The 20,431-nt window shown below is 42.2% G+C and overlaps 1 protein-coding gene across 3 annotated transcripts in view; it reads right to left on the bottom strand.

Moving 5' to 3' along the window:
• The window catches only part of rnf38 (ring finger protein 38), a 271,228-nt gene that overhangs the window by 58,959 nt on the left and 191,838 nt on the right, over positions 1-20,431 (bottom strand). For all 3 annotated transcript variants that reach the window (XM_085983718.1, XM_085983721.1, XM_085983725.1), the window contains exons 5-6: positions 6,583-6,747; positions 2,317-2,487 (exon numbers count right to left, since the gene is read on the bottom strand). In XM_085983718.1, coding sequence (XP_085839844.1) covers positions 2,317-2,487; positions 6,583-6,747 — 336 coding nt within the window. The remainder of the gene's footprint in view (positions 1-2,316; positions 2,488-6,582; positions 6,748-20,431) is intronic.

The following is a 20,431-nucleotide window of genomic DNA, read 5'->3' as shown; positions in this document are numbered from 1 at the left end:
CTATTTTCTCCTTTAGTAGGGATTCCATTATTTTTCCTACCACTGTTGTTAAGCTGACTGGTCTATAATTCCCATGACATGTTCTATCCTCCTTCTTAAAGATGGGTATTACGTTAGCTATCCGCCAGTCCTCTGGCATTACACCTTTTTCTAATGAATTATTAAATATGTGTAGTAATGCCTCTGCTATCTCTTCCCTAGATTCTTTTAAAATGCATGGATATAATCCATCCGGACCAGGAGTTTTATCCTCTTTGAATTTGATTAGTTTATTTAATATATCCCCTCTTTTTATTTTAAATGCACTTATCTCATTACTAATCTCATCATCCAATGTCATGTCCCCCTATTCTATCTCCCTGGTAAATTTTGAAGCAAAATAATTATTTACTATTTCTGCCATCTCTGTATCGTTACCTATGGTATTATCCTGTCTATCCCTTAATGACCCTACTCCCATCCCAACCTTTTTTTATTGATGTGCCTGTAAAATATTTTACTGTTTTGTTTTATGTTCCTTGATAATGTAATTTCATAGTTCCTCTTTGCCTTCCTAATTGTTTTTTGACTTTTGATTTGGGGCTGTTGTGTAAAAATCATTGAAACTATCCATCCAATGATCCACAGCAATAAAAAAGGCAAATAAACAAGGTTTCTGATAACATTACAGCATAGGGATGGATTATAAATCAAGAGAGACAAGGCTGTTACTGTACCAGGCACTGGTTAGACTCCCATGTGGAATATTTGTGTAACATTGGTAATCACACCCAACAAGTGATATTATTGCTCTTGAGAAAATGCTGCATAAAGTTAACAAAGGTGATATCAGGTCTCAGGAATTACAAAGATATGGGGTTTACTCTCATTAGGAAACCAAAGATTTTGAGGTGAGGCGACAAAGTTAGCAAAATTAAGAAGGTGACTGATGAGGTTGTTGTAGGCAAATTATTCACATCAATACAGGTTTCAAAGACTTCAGAAAAGCTGGAAATGAGGATTAAATAGGGAATTCAACAGAACTATTGTACACTAAGATTAGACATATGGAATAAGTTACAAGGGAAGGCCACTGGAGCAAATCATATAAACCAGTTCAGGAGACAACCACGAGTATTTCTGGAAGAGATGGCAGAATACGGTAAGGAGGTACAGGAAACTTTGTGCTATCCGCACCGACGGGACCGAGCTGTTGCCGTTCCCTCAAAACTGCCGGACACTCCAGCGCTAATGTTGAAACATACGGAGATTTTCAGCTCCGTGTGAATCAACAAACCCTGCTGCTTAGCAACAGCTTCTAAACAGTCGGCAAGCGTCTCTGTAGCGTCTCTAGCTGAAGCTGTTGCTTAGCTACAGACCTTGCAGAGCTTGACTGTTGAGAAAAAAGCAACGAAAAGAAAAAAAACGGCTCCTGATTTTTGCCGGTGGCTCGAGCTTGCCGGACATTTAGCCTTCGGATAACACAAAGTTTCCTGTAGTTGGATCAAAGTCAACCGAATAGCGGCAGGCTTGTTGGGACAAATGGTGATTTCTTGTTCCTAAAATTTCTTATGCTACTATAATTGGAATGGCCTTACGTGAATCGAAAAGTAGTGATGTAAGTTACAATGGCAACTCCCTTTTAGGCTCAGTGGATAGCTGGGCCCCGGCCCACAGACAACAAGGAGTTTTCAGGCACGATCATTTAGCTGATCTCAGCTTGGGCAGCCATTGGAGGCACTATAATTGGCATAAGCACCTTTGGTCTGACAAAGGAAAAGAACAAAATCAACCAGGATTCCTGTTTCTTCACTTTCCAGTGACCACTGCTAAAAAGTATGATGTGGATGTGTGTTACACGTGGACTTTGGCTACGTGCAGACTAGTCTTGACTTTGATGCCCCAGTGGTACAATACCCTGCCAACCACGAGGTCACCAGCACATGTGGAACTGCATCTCAGTAAGAGTCAGTAACTTTAGTCAAGGGGTTGAGAAAAAAGGGAACTGAAAACAAGGAAGTTATATCTCCTGCAATGTATTGCACTGCATTTCATAGTCATATGGATAGAGATGAAGGAGTAATATATACTGAAAGCCTACACACACACAATCTCAATACACACACACACACACATAAATTTAGATCATTTAATGGAATTACCAGAAGCTTCAATGAAAATTCAGTCCTCAAAATGGTAGTAAAAACTGATCATTTTAAGTTGGTATTACTGTATGCCAACTCTTCTAGTTGCAGAACAAAACACAACCCCTCAACTAAGTCCTGTGCCTTCTTTCATAAACTTGTCCAACGTTATAAATGCTCAAATATTACTTACCGACCGCGACTGTTGTGTTTGGAAAGGGACAAACTGACCCGGGGGTGGCACGTGAGGATGATGGTGGGGCGACAGATGTGGAGGGTGCAATATAAAGGGATCACTTGAGATAAGAGGAGGAAATGCAGCATACGAAACTGGCAGATGTTGTACAGAACATGCTTGCAGCATCTGGAGGGGGGAAAAAAAAGATAAATTTAACAATTCAAATCATCACTGTACTTGAAAAGATGTTACAGTTTAGAGGATAAATTAAATAATTATCTACTTTTCATACTTTTCTACTCAACACTTTAGTTGAACAAGTGGGCTCTTACACTTCTGAAAAATAGGCAAGAAACAAAAAGTTGTATAAATATTAAATTCATAAAATAAGTGACTCAACGACAGCAGAGAGGAGGAAAAAGAACCAATCACACAGGCCATTGGTGGTAAAGATACAAGCTTAGATATACCATAAACAAAATATAAATGTGTAAATTAAATACAAAAATAGATGTAGAGAACAGTAGTCACGTCTGGGAACTCTACCAGGCTGATTTTGCTCAGCCTAACCACGCAGCAGTAGACAGTGCCTGATTCCATAAAGAGCTAAGCCAGGCACATCTGTTCAGTCCGGAACAAAGAACCCATCATCTCAACTTCCTGCCCTAAGCCAGCCTCCAGGAAAAAATAAGATGAAGGCCCATATGAGAGCCCTTTTTGTGTGGCTTGGAGAAACTCTGTAAATTAAGTAGCTCTCATTTAGTAATGTCAGTCATTGTGGTATATTTTTGGCTCATTTTAAGTCGTCAGTGAGCTAGGAGTATTGAGGCATTTGAAACATAGAAATACATGAAAGTTACAACATGGAAACAGGCCCAACCAGCCCATATCAGTTATTTACCCTCCACACAAGCAAATGGTTCTAATTACATTTACCCATGTTTCCACATCCCTTTATCCCCTTTTCCGTCATCCACCTATCGAATCTAATCTTGAATATTAACATAGTTTCTGCCTCAACCACTAACCCTGTTTCAACCACTAACCCTGTAAGTGAATTTTACATCCTCACAACTCTCTGTAAAGAAGTCTCCCTTGCCCTTGTTCCAAATCACTCACATTTAATCTTGTATCTATGGCCCCTCATGCCTGACCCCTCTATCTACCCGATCCCATCCTTTCATAATTTTAAACACTTCTATCATATCACCCCGTAATATCTAAAAAAGTGCTAATTTTTCAAGTCTTTCTTCGTATTTGTATTTCCTTATACCAGGCAGCATCCTCGTTTTAACAGGTCTTATTACAGTTGTATATAGGCTCATCCTTATGTCTTGGCTTTTATATTCGATCTCATATTTTGGCATCATCTGAAAATTTCAACACCACTCCCTCTAAACCTATGTGGCCTCAGAACTAAACCCTGTGGGACACCACTACCCATTTTCAACCATTCTGAAAAACTGCCTTTAACTCCTACTGTTTTCTCCCTTCAAACCAATTTTTAAACCCAGTTTGCTAAATTCTCCCTAATTCCATATCCCTTAACCTTCTCTAGTAATCTCCCATATGGTACATCTTGTCAAAGGCTTTCCTAGTCCATGTACACTACATCTACTGTATCTCCCCATTTACCATGTCTGTAACCTCCTCAAGAAATCTATGAGGCTTGACGATCATGATCGGATCTTTTGAAATCTGTGCTGGCAACTTATTATTTTCTCTTTATTTAGATATACATGGTCATTTCATCCTTAATTACAGACTCTAGAATTTTCCCTACCACAGATGGTTAACTTAACTGGGCTGTAATCACCTGGATTAGCTCTGTCTCCCTTTTAAAAATGGGTACGACACTGGACAATCTTTAGTCCTCTGACACACATCCACACTCAACAGAGCCCTGAAGTATAATTTCTAGACTCTGCAATTTCCTCCATCATTTCCCTCAGGATGCAATCCGTCGGGCCCTGGCACTTTGTCTATCTTTAGCTAAACTAACTTATCTAAAAAATGTCCCTTTATCCATCACAATATCGCTCATTTCGCTCTCAACCACTTCAGGATTCACCCCCCTCTCCGATATCCTTCTCTTTAGTAAAGACTGATGTGGAATACTTATTAATTATCTCCGCCACTTTTTGATCTTCTACACACTGACAATTCTCTTCTCTCTGCGGGTCCCTCCACATTTTTAACAATTCTCTTTTTACTGATATACTTATATTCCTTCAGATGTTTTTTGAACTTGTTTCCTCATACTCCCTCTTAGCTTTCCTTATCCTGCTCTTAAACTCTTATTTTTTATATTCTCAGTAAACTTTTTTCATTATTATTCTAATAATCCTCATAGGTCATCTTCAATTATAATTGGTTTCTAATCTCTATTTATCTGTGGTATCCTAAAACCACTAGCAGTTTTCTTCTCTTTTAATGGAATATACTTATTCTGTACCTTTGCTGTCTTTTTAAAAAACATCCCACTGTTGCTCTGCAGTCCTGTGTGCCAATTCTCCTTCCAAATCTTGGCTGGTGTGTGCGAGCCAACTGCCTTTCCCTGATGATGCCAGGTGAGGAAAAGGCAGCAATGGAGCACATGGAGTTTGATCGCGGCAGAACGACAGCAAGGAATGAAAGGAGTGCGGTTGCTAAAGAAGGGGTTAAAAATAAAAACCCTCTGAGATAAGAGCTGCTACTGGCAATACTGTTACTTGGGGCAGCAGAAGGGTCTCAGGGTCCAGCCGTTGGCAATGGGAAGCTCTCAAGGCCTAGCCTCAGGCAATGGCAAAGTCCCCTCGTCTCAGATTGTGGAAGGAGCAGGAACTTGGGGCCTGACCTGTGTCTCACTATGAGATGGACCAAACAAGAGGTGACCATGGGATTGGGGTGGGGAGGGGCGGGCGGTGATTGAAGACAGATCAGAAGTTCACAGCAAGTGGGGACTTGTCCATAGTAATCATGATTGATTAGACAAATGGCTATGTGGTTTCCTCAGATCAAAAAACTGCTAGAAGGTAGAAGACTGAACAGGTTGCCAGGAGACGACCCAAATTGAATGTTGGTAATTATGTAGACAGATAGTGACTCTAGCTCCATTTATATGAAATGACAAAAACATCAAAACTCTTTGGCAGTAACTTTCTCTGGGCAATCACCTGCCCAATGCATGTAAAAGCAAATGCTGCAGCAATCATAATTAGTACTTTCCAGCCCTCACTAATCTGGATACTAGAGATTAGAGTCTTGCACATGCACAAACTGCATGTCACCAGACCATGCGACCCACTGTGAATTTCCACCCCCACCCTTTAAGACATGAGCTGGAATCTTTACAAAGCTGATCTATGTTGTAGGGATTTTGACGTGTTTAAAAAAAATGTTAAATTTATTACATTTTTTTTTTTTTTTATATAAAGTGTTTCGATAAAACAGGTTTCAAGACCAATCACACAGGTGTCCGAGTATCTCAATTATTATTTCTTAAAATCTGCCGGAAACTTTGTGCCAGTATGTCCCAGTGAGCAATGCCTACAGCATGTTGGTAGTGGGTGCCTAGGAGTACCTGTACTGCTGCCATGTCACCCGCCTCAGGGGTGGAGGTGTGGCGGGGGGGGGAAAGAGATTGGTTGCAGAGCTAGCACAGTGTGGTTGGTGCCAGAAGGAAAAAATTTAACTATTTTAACTTTTTACAATCCCTGTTTTGTCCAGTACGATCCATTGTTCTGCTCTAGACCCCTTTAAATTTTAAGCCCGTCCTGCTGCTTAGGAAATGCTGAACTCACGGAACGTGAGGCAGTCCTGCCAATCAGTACTGACGAGATGTTTCTGAGGAAACACATCAGATGTTTTCACGTCATTAGTCTTCAACTTAAACCATGCCAAAATATGAGTGGATGTATTCAACGTCTGTTGCCACTTCTGGTTGGAGACCCTGGAAGTGGCAGGGGACACCAGCCAACAGAGCGATTCCTTAAACCATCTCTGGTCTCCGACTACCCTGTTACTGATGGAAATTGGGGGTGGTGGTGTTGTGTGCAGAAAATCTTGTGCCTCTCAAACTTCTCAACTTAGATCTAGGTTGCATGAGAAGTGCTAACCTACAGAATAATTGCCACAGAGCACCCAACAGTTTTCTGCAATATGTTGTAGTTCAAATTTATTGGCCTTCATTCAAATTATTAGAACTTGTTTTATGAATCAATGATTAAGAACATACGAGTATCCATGAAAATGTACATGTCCTACTCCTGTGATATTGGGAGTGACAATGTAAATACTGACCGGAGGAGGTACACTGCACACAGGATAATGCTGTCCACTAAATACGACTGAACATCCTGGAACTTGTGTGTTACATGCTGGGATGTGCTGTCCTGTGCAAAGTGGGATCCCATGTGGTGCTACAGTAGTAACAGTATACGAGACAGGAACCGTGCCCTGATGAATCTGCACAAAAAAACACAAGTACAGAAATAGTTACTGTTCAGAGACTGGGAAATCATTCATGGTACAATGCCCTTGGCTGAAATTTAAAAAAAATTCCTCCATTAATTCAGCCGTATTTAAAAGGTGAACCTCACTGAAATGTATAAAATCTGTAATTAAATGTCTTGCATCTAACAAGCATGCATAGCATATGTTTCAAAGACATCCTGAAAGTGCAGCCTCAGAGGTGCCTCACCACAGGGAATTACACAGCCAAGGCATTACATATCCATAGGATTAAAAATAATCAAGATTGGCTCAAATAACCATTTTTCTGTTAAATTACTAATCAAATATTCAGTTGACTAAATGTGAACAAACCAAACCAGCTAAAAGTACCAGTGACGAAGAGTAACCAGCAGAAAAACAATTAACATGGTAGTCATTGAGGAAAACCCACTCGGAAAAGGATGACCAACTGTCTGGCAAGAGAAAAGCGATGTGAGGGGGGGAATCTGGATCAAACTGAGGACAGTTTCATTAACCGGCAAGTACAACAAAACTGACCATTTTCAGTTGCCATTTTCCTTCTTCCCTATGTATACAGTAAACATTTTATAGTAAACACAATATACTAGACAATTCTAATGAAAAGGATCACAAAACTAATCCATAATATAGAATTTCACAGCACACAAGGTGGCCATTTGGCCCATCACACTTGTATTGGATCTCTTAAGGCCATTTCCCCATATCATTAAAATAAATTCTTTAACCACTTCCCTTTTAGAAACTGTATTATGGATTGTGCTTTCAGCAATGTTTTACAGTAAGGCATTCCATGTTGTAGCTAAACAAAAATTCTCTATTAGGAAAAGTTCTAATGCCCAATTGCTATCCAGTGATCACTGTTGGACTTCAGAGTGAAGACAAAATTAGGTTCAACAATGGTGCTCTCCATAGCAAAAGAGCTTCCAACAATCGGCATATGCATAAAATTGGAAAAAAATACTAGAGCTGCCTTATGAAAGGGAGCTGGATACTTAAGCAAATTACAAAGAGAGAGAAGCCAATGAATCTCACCATTCTCATTAAAATTTCATAGAACTCTGGCCTGTTGTAATCAGTCTCCCCCGCAACCCCAAAACCACTGCCAGTGTGACGGGGACTGCTGAGAAACTAAAATGGTGTTCATCAAGGAGTACCACCTGGAAAAATAACATCTGCCTGGATATAGAAGTAGCTACTGTTTACAGGTAATGTGCGATGAGGGAAACCTGGATTAAATGGAGGATAGTCTCAAGCTCAGCTCCTCTTATTTTCCAATGGAGTTGTGATACAATACAGGGTTTTCTGCTTGTGACTTGGATCTGGCCTTGTGGTATGGAGTGCCAGAAAATGAATGAATATAATCCTGTCTCTTGTGTAGGTTCAGTATAATGCTCTTGATCTAGACTACTACTTTGCATGATGGCATATGAGTGAAGTCTGTTGATAAAGGGTTGGGTCCTTTAGGGAAGGAAATCTGCTGTCTTTACCTGGTCTGGCCGATGTGACTCCAGACTCTCAGCAATGCGGTTGACTCTTAACTGCCTTCTGAAATGGCCTAGCACGCCACTCAGTTGTACCAAACCATTATGAAAATAAGAATAAAACCAGACAGACCACCCAGCACTGAACTCGGCCTCAGCTTCGGACATGACAACGGCACACCCAGCCCAGTCAACCCTGCAAAGTCCTCTTCACTAACATCTGGGGACTTGTGCCAAAATAGGGAGAGCTGTCCCGCAGACTAATCAAGCAACAAGCCTGACAGTCATACTCACAGAATCATACCTTTCAGCCAATGTCCCAGACTCCTCCAGCACTATCCCTGGGTGTGTCCTGTCCCACCAGCAGGATAGATCCACCAGAGGTGGCGGCACAGTGGTATACAGTCAGGAGGGAGTGACTCTGGACCCCATGAAGTCTCATGGCATCAGGTCAAACATGGGCAAGGAAACCGCCTGCTGATTACTACCTACCACCCTCCCTCAGCTGATGAATCAGTACTCCTCCATGTTGAACACCTCTTGGAAGAAGCACTGAGGGTAGCAAGGGCACAGAATTGTGCTCTGGGTGGGGGACTTCAATGTCCATCACCAAGAGTGGCTCGGTAGTACCACTACTGAACGAGCTGGCTAAGTTCTGAAGGGCCTTGCTGCCAGACTGGGCCTGCGGCAGGTGGTGAGAGAACCAACAGGAGGGAAAAACCAACTTGACCTCATCCTCAACAATCTACTTGTCGCAGATGCATCGGTCATGACAGTATTTGGTAACAGTGACCACCGCACAGTCCTTGTGGAGATGAAGTCCCATCTTCACACTGGGGACATCCTCCATCGTGTTGTGTGGCACTACCAACGTGCTAAATGGGATAGATTCAGAACAGATCTAGCAGCTCAAAACTGGGCATCCAAGAGGCACTGTGGGCCATCAGCAACAGCAGCAAAATTGTTCCACCAACAATCTGCAGCCTCATGGCCTGGCCTATCCCTCACTCTACCATTACCATCAAGTCAGGGGAACAATGCTGGTTCAATGAGGAATGCAGAAGAGTATGCCAGGAGCAGCACCAGGCGTACCTAAAAATGAGGTGCCAACCTGGGGAAGCTGCAACACAGGACTACATGCATGCTAAACAGCGGAAGCAGCATGCTATAGACAGAGCTAAGCGATCCCACAGCCAACGGATCAGATCAAAGCTCTGCAGTTCTGCCACAGCCAGTCGTAAATGGTAGTGGACAATTAAACAACTAACGGGAGGAGGAGGCTCCATGAACATCCCCAACCTCAATGATGATGGAGCCCAGCACGCAAGTGCAAAGGGCTGAAGCCAGAAGTGCCGAGTGGATGATCCATATCGGCCTACTCCCGAGGTCCCCACCATCACAGAAGCCAGTCTTCAGCCAATTCGATTCACTCCACGTGATATCAAGAAACAGCTGAGCGCACTGGATACAGCAAAGGCTATGGGCCCCAACTTCAACCCGGCTGTCGTGCTGAAGGCTTGTGCTCCAGAACTAGCCAAGCTGTTCCAGTGCAGCTGCAACACTGGCATCCACCTGACAATGTGGAAAACTGCCCAGGTATGACTTGTCCACAAAAGGGACAAATCCAATCCAACCAATTAACCCCATCAGTCTACTTTCAATCATCAGCAAAGTGATGGAAGGAGTCGTCGACAGTGCTATCAAGCGGCACTTACTCACCAATAACTTGCTCAATGATACTCAGTTTGGGTTCCACCAGCACCACTCACCTCCAGATCTCATTACAGACTTGGTCGAAACATGGACAAAAGAGCTGAATTCCAGAGGTGAGGTGAGAGTGACTGTCTTTGACCTCAAGGCAGCATTTGACCATGTGTGGCATCAAGGAGCCCTAGTAAAATTGAAGTCAATGGGAATCAAGGCAAAAACTCTCCACTGCTGGTGTCATACCTAGCACAAAAGGGAGATGGTTGTGGTTGTTGGAGGCCAATCATCTCAGGACATCGCTGCAGGAGTTCCTCAGGGCAGTGTCCTAGGCCCAACCATCTTCAGCTGCTTCATCAATAACATTCCCTCCATCATAAAAGGTCAGAAGTGGGTATGGTATGTTTGCTGATGACTGCACAGTATCCAGTTCCATTCGTAACTCCTCAGATAATGAAACAGTTCATGCCCGCATGAAGCAAGAACTGGATGACATTCAGGCTTAGGCTGATAAGTGGCAAGTAACATTTCCACCACATAAGTGCCAGGCAATGATCATCGCCAACAAGAGAGAGTCTAACCACCACCCCATGACGTTCAATGGCATTACTATCATCAAATCCCCCACCATCAACATTCCTGGGATCACCATTGACCAGAAACCCTGCTGGACCAGCCACATAAATACTGTGGCTACAAGAGCAGGTCAGAGGCTGGGTATTCTGCGAAGAGTGTCTCACCTCCTGACTCCCCAAAATCTTTCCACCATCTACAAGGCACAAGTTAGGAGTGTGATGGAATACTTTCCACTTGCCCGGATGAGTGCAGTTCCAACAACACTCAAGAAGCTCGACACCATCCAGGACAAACCAACCCGCTTGATTGGCACTCCATCCACCACCTTAAACATTCACTCCCCCCACCACCAGCGCACCATGGCTGCAGTGTGTACCATCTACAGGATGCACTGCAGCAACTTGCCAAGTCTTTTTCAACAGCACCTCCCAAGCCTTCAACCTCTACTACCTAGAAGAACAAGGGCAGCAGACGTATGGGTAGACGACCACCTCCAAGTTCCCCTCCAAGTCTCGCACCATCCTGACTTGGAAGTATATCGCCGTTCCCTTCATCGTTGCTGGGTCAAAATCCTGGAACACCCTCCCCAACAGCACTATGGGAGTACCTTCACTACGCGGACTGCAAAGGTTCAAGGTGGCGGTTCGCTACCACCTTCTCAAGGGCAATTAGGATGGGCAATAAATGCTGGCCTTGCCAGCGACACCCACATCCCAGGAACGAATAATAAAAAATGTAGGCCTAATATCGAAGGCTGTCAAAAATGTTTGCATCATGCTCCATATAGTCCATCTGAAGCTGGCAACAAAAGGGGCTCATAACCTGCCCTGGACAGAGTTGGGACAGGGTCCAAAAGGTCCATGTTGCAGAAGTTTGCGCTGGACCTTAGGCATGTTTGTTCTGTAGGTTCACACCCACTAGGGTAGAGTTTGCCCAGACACACAACCTTTATGGCTGTCAGAAAGAGCCAATCATTTTGCACTCGAGTCTAAACTCAGGTCATTGAAGTGATAGTACAGTATCCTGACTCTCTCTACCACACGATTAGCCCATTATCTATCAAGTTTATTATTTAAAAAAATAAAGTTGTATTCATCTTTTGAAAATAGATTCCATTTCTTATTTTCAATAACTGCACTTAACAAAGGTAATTGCTTTTATAACCCGACAATAATTAGGGGAATGGGTTTAGGAAATTAATCAGGCTAGGATGGATTTAATGGCGTATTACTCTCAGATTATAATGACATCCTTCCTCTACAATTAGGATTTGTCATCACCCGTTTGGAAGGGTGGTGTGGGGCGGCTGTAGGAGAAAATACCCACAGACACTGTGCACACCTGCACTACTATTTTGTGCCGATGATTTCCCCACTGTGTTGAGCCTTCAATCTCAATCACATCCGTAGTTCTTTTACCACCGCTAGTAACAAACAATTAACTATACACACAAGACATTTATTTTCTATGATTTGTGCTTTTTTTAACCTTGAAAAATTCTAAGTTTTGTACTGTAGAAGTGGTTGTAGCAGTGCTCCATAGTTTTCCAAAAGTTCAGTATGTTCAGTGAACATGCCAAATTTTGAAAGCTATTGGCTCTTATACACCTGTTATTTTTCACACTTCACTACAAGGTTGGATTGGTTTTGGTTGACGCATCTTCAATCTGCTGTCCATGTCAACTTCTAGTTTCAAGATGCATGTCAAATGTCACTGATTCTGCCCTAGATCAAGACTTGCGACACCCATTTATGCCGTTTTCCTACAACGTATCATTTACAAACGTGTGAAGTCTGCTCCATGCAACATAACAGGTAGATGTGATTATTGGATTCACTGGAAGGTATTCTACAGACAACAATGTCCATGTTCAACTGTCCCAATATCCACAGACCTTGAGCGCCAGTGTTTCCAAAATAAACACATCCAAGTCCAGGTTAGAGAAGGTATTTTGTTCAGGCAGAACGTGTTTCCAGGAAACATCAGCTAAGCAACGTTTCACACTAATTCACATGCCCAGAAGGCTCCGGGTCCTCCAAAGCTCTCACAATCTCTTCCAGCTTGAGTCATAAACCTGCTAGTCATCAAAGTTCTGCTTCAGTGCTACCAGACACAGGAACTGACATGGTTTCTAAAGCATCGCTGTTTTGACTTAACGGATGAAAAATGGAGGGCAGCTTGCACGTGATTTCCCAATGTGTGGTCAGCAGATGTTGGCAACTCAAGCTTATGAAATTGGCCCTCAAGGTGTTACCACTGCTTTCCATACAGCCCCACTTCTAGCTCGGTAACAAAGTTCTAATGCAGACCAATTTTGACTTGCAATAGGAAAAGCTTTTACTTAAAAACCTCTCCATCAATATGTTTCTTGCATGAGCAGGAGCAAGTCATGAACCAATGAACCAGCTCACATACTTTCGCCCACAGAATATGGCAGGCTTTGTGTACATAGGAACATAGGAATAGGCCATTTAGCCCTTTGAGCCTGTTCCACCATTCAATGAGATCATGGCTGATCTGCGACCTAACTCCATATACCCACCTTTGGCCCACATTCCCTAATACCTTTGGATAACAAAAATTGTCAATCTCAGATTTAAAATTAACAATTGATCTAGCATCAATTGCAGTTTGCGGAAGAGAGTTCCAAACTTACCACCCTTTGTGTGTAGAAGTGTTTCCTAATTTCACTCCTGAAAGGTCTGGCTCTAATTTTTAGACTATGCCCCCTAGTCCTAGTTTATCTCTATCTATTCCCTTTAGTATCTTGAAAACTTAAGATTAAATCAACCCTTAACCTTCTAAATTCTAGGGAATACAACCCTAATTTGTGTAAGCTCTTCTCATAATTTAACCCTTGGAGTCCAGGTATCATTCTGGTAAACCTATGCTGCACTACCTTCCAAGGCCAATATATCCTTCCTAAGATGTGGTGCCCAGGACTGCTTACAGTACGCCAGGTTTTGCCTAACTAGGGCTTTGTATAGCTGCAGCATAAATTTCACCTCCTTGTATTCTAGTCCTCGATATAAAGGCTAGCATTCCATTATCCTTTCTGATTATTTTCTATACCTGCTCAAGACATTTTAATGACCGATGTACCTGGACTCTCCCCCTCCGCCAACCCCCACCCACCCCAAAGTCCCTTTGGACCTCCATTGTTTTTAGCTTTTCACCATTTAGAAAGCACCCTGTTCTATGCTTTTTAGGTCCAAAGTGGATGACCTCACATTTGTCTACATTGAAATCCATTTTCCCCAGTTTTGCCCATTCATTTAATCTATCAATATCCCTTTGTAATTTTATGCTTTCATCTACACTGCCTACAATGCCGCCTATCTTCGAATCATCAGCAAATTTGGATATGTGGCTTTCTATGCCATCATCTAAGTTGTTAATAAATAGTGAATAGCTGAGGCCCCAGGACAGATCCCTGTGGGACACCACTGGTCACTTAGAGTACCTGCCCATTATCCCTGCTCTCTGTCCCCTGTCGCTCAACCAGTTTTCTAACCAGGGCTTCAACCATAGTTAACAGCTCTTATGCGGGACTTCATCAAATGCCTTCTAGAAGTCCACATAAATAACATCCATAGACATTCCCCTGTCCACTACTTTAGTTACCTCTTCAAAAAATTCAATCAGGTTCGTCAGGCATGACTTAGCTTTCACAAATTCATGCTGGCTCTCTCTGATCAGCTGAAAATTTTCAACGTGTGCAGTCACCCTATCCTTAATTATAGACTCTAGTAATTTCCCGACAACAGATGGTTAGGCTAACTGGTCTATAATTCTCTGGTTTCCCCCTCTCGCCGTTCTAAAGTAGCAGAGTGACATGCTCAATTTTCCAATCTAAAGGGACGGTTCCTGAATCTAGAGAACTTTAGAAGATTATAGTTACGGCATCTGCAATGTGCTCACCTACTTCTTTTAAAACCCTGGGATGGAAACCATCTGGTTTGGGGAATTGTCACTCTTTAGTGCCATTATTTTCTTCATTTTGCTTACGTTAAATCTATTGAGTCCCTCTCCCTGATTCACTATTAGTTTCTTTGGGATTTCTGGCATGAAATTTCTCTTCTTCTACTGTAAATACTGATGCAAAGTAATTATTCAACATGTCTACCATTTCCTTATCATTGACAATATTACTGTATTAAGGGGTCAACATTGTTCCTGACCACCTTCTTTTTCCTAATATAATTGTAAAAATTCTGTGTGTTGATTTTGATATCCCTTGCTAGTTTCTTTTCATACTCCCCTTTCATAGATCTTACATAAGAAATAGGAGCAAGAGTAGGCCATTTGGCCCCTCGAGCCTGCTCCGCCATTCAATAAGATCATGGCTGATCATCTACCTCAACTCCACTTTCCTGCGCTATCCCCATATCCCTTGATTCCCTTAATATCCAAAAATCTATCGATCTGTCTTGAATATATTCAACAACTGAGCCTCTTTGGGGTAGAGGATTCCAAAGATTCACCACCCTCTGAGTGAAGACATTTCTCCTCATCTCAGTACTAAATGGCCAACCCCTTATTTGGAGACCGTGACCCCTGGTTCTAGACGCCTCAGCGAGGGGAAACATCCTCCCTGCATCTACCCTGTCGAGCCCTGTAAGTATTTTGTATGTTTCAATGAGATCAACTCTCATTCTTCTAAACTCTAGAGAATATAGGCCTAGACTACTCAATCTCTCCTCAAAGGACAATCCCCCCATCCCAGGAATCAGTCTGGTGAACCTTTGTTGCACTCCCTTTATTGCAAGTATATCCTTCCTTAGGTAAGGAGACCAAAAATGTACACAATACTCCAGGTGTGGGCTCACCAGGGCCCTATATAATTGCAGTAAGACGTCTATACTCTTATACTCAAATTCTCTTGTAATAAAAGGTCAACATACCATTTGCTTTCCTAATTGCTTGCTGTACTTGCATGTTAACTTTCAGTGATTCGTGTACAGGTACAAGGACATCCAGGTCCCTCTGAACACCAACATTTCCCAATCTCTCACCATTTAAAAAAACTCTGCTTTTCTATTTTTCCTACCAAAGTGGATAACTTCACATTTTTGCACATTATATTCCATTTGCTACGTTCTTGCCCACTCGCTTAGCTTGTCTATATCCCCTTGAAGCCTCTTTGTATCCTCACAACTTACATTCCCACCCAGCTTTGTATTATCAGAAAACTTGGATATATTACATTTGGTCCCCTCATCCAAATCACTGATGTAGATTGTGAATAGCTGAGGCCCAAGCACAGATCCTTGCGGTACCCCACTAGTTATGGCCTGCCAACCCGAAAATGACCCGTTTATTGCTACTCTGTTTTCTATCCGTTAACCAATCCTCAATCCATGCTAGTGTATTACCCCCAATCCCATAAGACCTAATTTTGTTTCATAACCTCTTGTGTGGCACCTTATCGAATGCCTTCTGAAAATCCAAATATACCACATTCACTGGTTCCCCCTCATCTATTCTGCTAGGTACAACCTCAAAAAACTTTAACAGATTCATCAAACATGATTTCCCTTTCATAAATCTGTGTTGACTCTGCCCAATCCTATTATTATTTTCTAAGTGCTCTGTTACCATGTCCTTAATAATAAATTCTAGCATTTTCCCTACTGATGTCAGGCTAACTGGTCTGTAGTTTCCCGTTTTCTCTCTCCCTCCTTTTTTAAATAGTGGGGTTACATTTGCTACCTTCCAATCTGCGGGAACCGTTCTAGAATCTATGGAATTTTGGAAAATGACATCAGTTGCATCCACCATCTCTATAGACACCTCTTTCAAAACCCTAGGATGTAGGCCATCAGGTCCAGTGGATTTAACGGCTTTCAGTCTCATTAATTTCTGCAGTACTATTTTTTTACTAATACTAATTTCTTTCAGTTCCTCATTCTTGCTAGACCCTTGGTTCTCCACTATTTCCAGGAAGGTTTTTGCGTCATTTTCCGTGAAGTCAGACACAAAGTATTTGTTTAATTTCCCTGCCATTTCCTTATTCCCCATTATATTTTCTCCTGCCTCAGCCTGAAAGCATTTACTTTCTCTGACCTTTTCCTTTTTACATAGCTATAGAAGCTTTTACAGTCTGTTTTTATGTCTCTCGCTAGTTTACTCTCATATTGTATTTTCCCTTTCTTTATCAATTTCTTTGTCCTCCTTTGCTGAATTCTAAAATCCTCCCAATCCTCAGGCTTACCACTCTTTTTGGCAGCATTATAAGCCTCTTCCTTTGATCTAATACTATCTTTAACTTCTCGTTAGCCACGGTTGGACCACTTTTCCTGTGGGGTTTTTCTGCCTTAAAGGAATGTATATTTGTTGTAAATTAGGTATTAATTCATTAAATGCTAGCCATTGCTTCTCTACCGTCATACCTTTTAATGTAGTTTCTCAATCTACCGTTGCCAACTCGCCCCTCATACCTATGTAGTTTGCTTTGTTTAGATTTAAGACCCTAGTTTTGGATTTAAATAAATCACTTTCAAACTCAATATAAAATTCTATCATATTATGGTCACTCTTCCCTAAAGGTCCCTTTACTGCAAGGTTATTAATGAACCCCTTCTCATTGCACAATACTAGATCTAAAATAGCCTGTTCGCTAGTTGGTTCCTCAACATACTGATCTAGAAAACTATCTTGCATACATTCCATGAATTCGTCCTCCACACTATTACTGCAAATTTGGTTTGCCCAGTCTATATGTAGATTAAAGTCCCCCATGATTACTGTATTACCCTTGTTACATGCGCCTCTAATTTCCTGATTTATACTCTGCCCTACATTACAACTACTGTTTGGAGGCCTATAAACAACTCCCACCAATGTTTTCTGCCCTTTGCTGTTTTTCTTAGCTCCACCCAAACTGATTCTACTTTTTGATTTTTGGAACTAAGGTCCTTTCTCTCTACTGTCTTTATCCCATCCTTTATCAGAGCTACCCCGCCTCCTTTTCCATTTTGCCTAACCCTTCTAAAAGTTAAGTATCCTGGAATATTTAGTTCCCATCTGTTTGGTCACCCTCTGCTGTTCTTTATATCTTTCCCAATCACCAGGATCTGTGCTATTTTCTGCATTTTTGTATGCTTTTTCTTTTAGTTTTATGCTGTCTCTTACCTCTTTGGTCGTCCATTGCTGGGTTTTTTGGTTAAGTGGAGCTCTTGCCCCTCAGGGGTATAAACTGGTTCTGTATCACATTAAATTCTTTTTTGAACACCTCCCACTGATCATCTGTTGTTTTACCCATTAACAGATTTGCCCAGGTTGCTATGGACAGTCTCTGGCTTATCCCGTTGAAGTCGGCCTTACCTAAATCTAGAATCTTAGTAGCTGTTTTGCGTTTCTCCCTTTCAAACACGACGTTGAACGCGATCATGTTATGATCGCTATTAGATAAATGTTCATGCACCATTAGGCTGTTAACTAAATCTAGCTCATTACTCATTACTAAATCTAATATGGCATGCCCCCTTGTTGGTTCTAGGACATTTTTTGTAGAAAATTATCCCGGACACTCAAGAAATTCACTACCTTTCTGACAGTAGTAGTTGGCTACTTCAGCTTCCCCTCCAATTCTAGTACCCACGCCAGCTAAATATCAGGTACTATGAACATTGCTAGTGCTATGATACTGATTGATTGATTGATTCTCTGAAGCTAGTGGATTCTTCTCAGATTGGCAGGTTAAACATTCCATCTACTCCGCTGAGGAGGAGGATGGGGGAGCAGTACATTCTAAAGTACGAACAGGATACAGTTACATCACGTGCTAACTTTACCCACCGATTTTAACTTGGGGAGGGAAGCGCCCATTACGGTGCCGGCGTGAGGCCCAGGCAATTTTAACACATGGACCTAATTAGCATCTTCTAAAGCTCAATCGTGCCTGCACAAGATGGAATGACGAGGTGGCCAGCGGGCAGGAACAAGATGTTGAGCTGCAGGAGGCCACCACCAGGGACCTAAGGGAACGGTCCCTGGCATATGGTTGGAAGGAAGGTCAGAAGACACTCCTGTGCCTCTTGGCACACACAAAACCTTAACAAAATGAAAAGATTAAACTTACTTGAGATACTTTGGGAGCCAATCCTACCTTCAGCTAGATTTCGTTGGTGGGTCTGGCACTGGACGTCACTGCTGCGATTGGTAGTTAAAATTGTGTCAGGGTCCAAAATATGTAATTGGACCCAGACATTTAAATATTGACAAGGCTCCCACCTGCCTGTAGTGAGAGCCTCGGCCGCCTGGAAAGTCCGCAAAGTTAAAATAGCGCCGGGCGAGAACGGAGCAGCATGGGATGATAAGTACACTCGCCCGATTTTAACCCCTCACATGGCCCCGTTCCCGCCCAGCAAGGTGGTTTAAAATTGCCCCCATAGTATATAACTCAGATCTAATATTTTCAGAGTGGTCAGGAAGGATTTCATTTCAGACTCGGTAGAAGTATCCTCAACCCAGGCATTTTCAGAATTCCAACTCCTCCTTCCTGTGCATTCATCACTAACATAATGCAGGTGAAATGACAACATTTCCCACTGGTGCCTCTGGGCCAGACATCAGAGTTTCCATAGTCACCGAAGAACCTTTATTTATACAGCCTGCGGCAAACTGTCTGGTGATTTTTTCCGTTCCAGACCAAGTGCTGAACATTCCCAGTGCAAAGCACATGTAACAAAAAAACGACTAGTGGAGAGGTTTTCCCATTGGTTGTAATTTACAAGGAAACTAAACAAACACTCACAGCAGTGCAACTACTACAGACTCCTTTGCAATAAGAAGGAACAACTGATGAAGTAGTGCATGATAAACATCCTTAATGCAGTCGATAAACAGCAGCTTTACTGTGGAACTCTGAACTTCATTTCCCAAGAAGACTTCTTTATAAGCAAGGCTTAAAGCACCAAAAGTTTAAGGATTATTCCACGCGTGTTTTTTTTTAGAACTGCTACCATCCCAGCTCAGCACACAGACTGCATCACTACCTTCACAGACAAGCAGACTTCTTTTCAATCTAGAAGAGGCTGTCATCCTGAATTCAGCCATGTGGACAAGGAGAAATAAACCCCTTTTTTGCTTTCACCTCCTCCCAAAACCACGAGTCAATCTAGGCCTCGAGAACTGTAGTTGAAATAGTCTGAATATTTTGAAAACCTCAACGTTGAAGGTTTGCAAAGCCAATTGAAAGAGGTTTATTACCCCAAACATAACTCACTGACACTTTACATTCCAGCTATCTGGATGATTTTACAAAAGTTGCCATGTTGTTGGATCAGGATATTTCACTTGGCTGGTAAGCCTGATTTACTTCTCAGGGTTGCTTGATCGTTTGGAAACTCCGTGGTGTCCAGATTCATAAAGGTCATGCTAACCCCAGGGATATTGGATTTGACTCTGGTACCAGGATCTGAATCCAGCCTGAGGGGAGAAGTTCCACCTGACCATTGGCTATAAGGCTATGTGACATGAATTAAGGCAGGCTCAAACCAGTCCATAGTAGGAATAGATCTGAGGCACACATTTCTAGTTTCACAAAGTCCACAGTGTGAATGTTGGACTAGAGGTGGTCATCTGATTTTGAAGTTAAAGAATGTTGTTGTGGCAGAGTCTCGGACCCCTCACTCTATGTCTGTCTGTGCTTTTCCTGATCTGTAAGTGCTTGATGTTGAATGTGGGGGCCCTAATTGAAGTTTCATTTCTCAGTGCCAACATTCCTCGTCTTGACAAGAACAAAAATTCACCAAAAAAAATTGAACAAGAGGAAAGAAAATGGAGATTCCAAGACTATGTTGCACCCCTATTGAGCATCTAGTTTACTAAATTACCCTACACAAATGGATATAGTGTACATAAGACAGCATTATATTAAGAATTGTAAA

The sequence above is a fragment of the Somniosus microcephalus genome, chromosome 1 (genome assembly GCF_052327205.1).
Source record: "Somniosus microcephalus isolate GS21.2 chromosome 1, FLI_Smic_1.0, whole genome shotgun sequence".
NCBI lineage: Eukaryota > Metazoa > Chordata > Chondrichthyes > Squaliformes > Somniosidae > Somniosus > Somniosus microcephalus.
The sequence above is the reverse complement of the archived record's forward strand: the minus strand, read 5'-3'. Positions and strand labels throughout refer to the sequence as shown.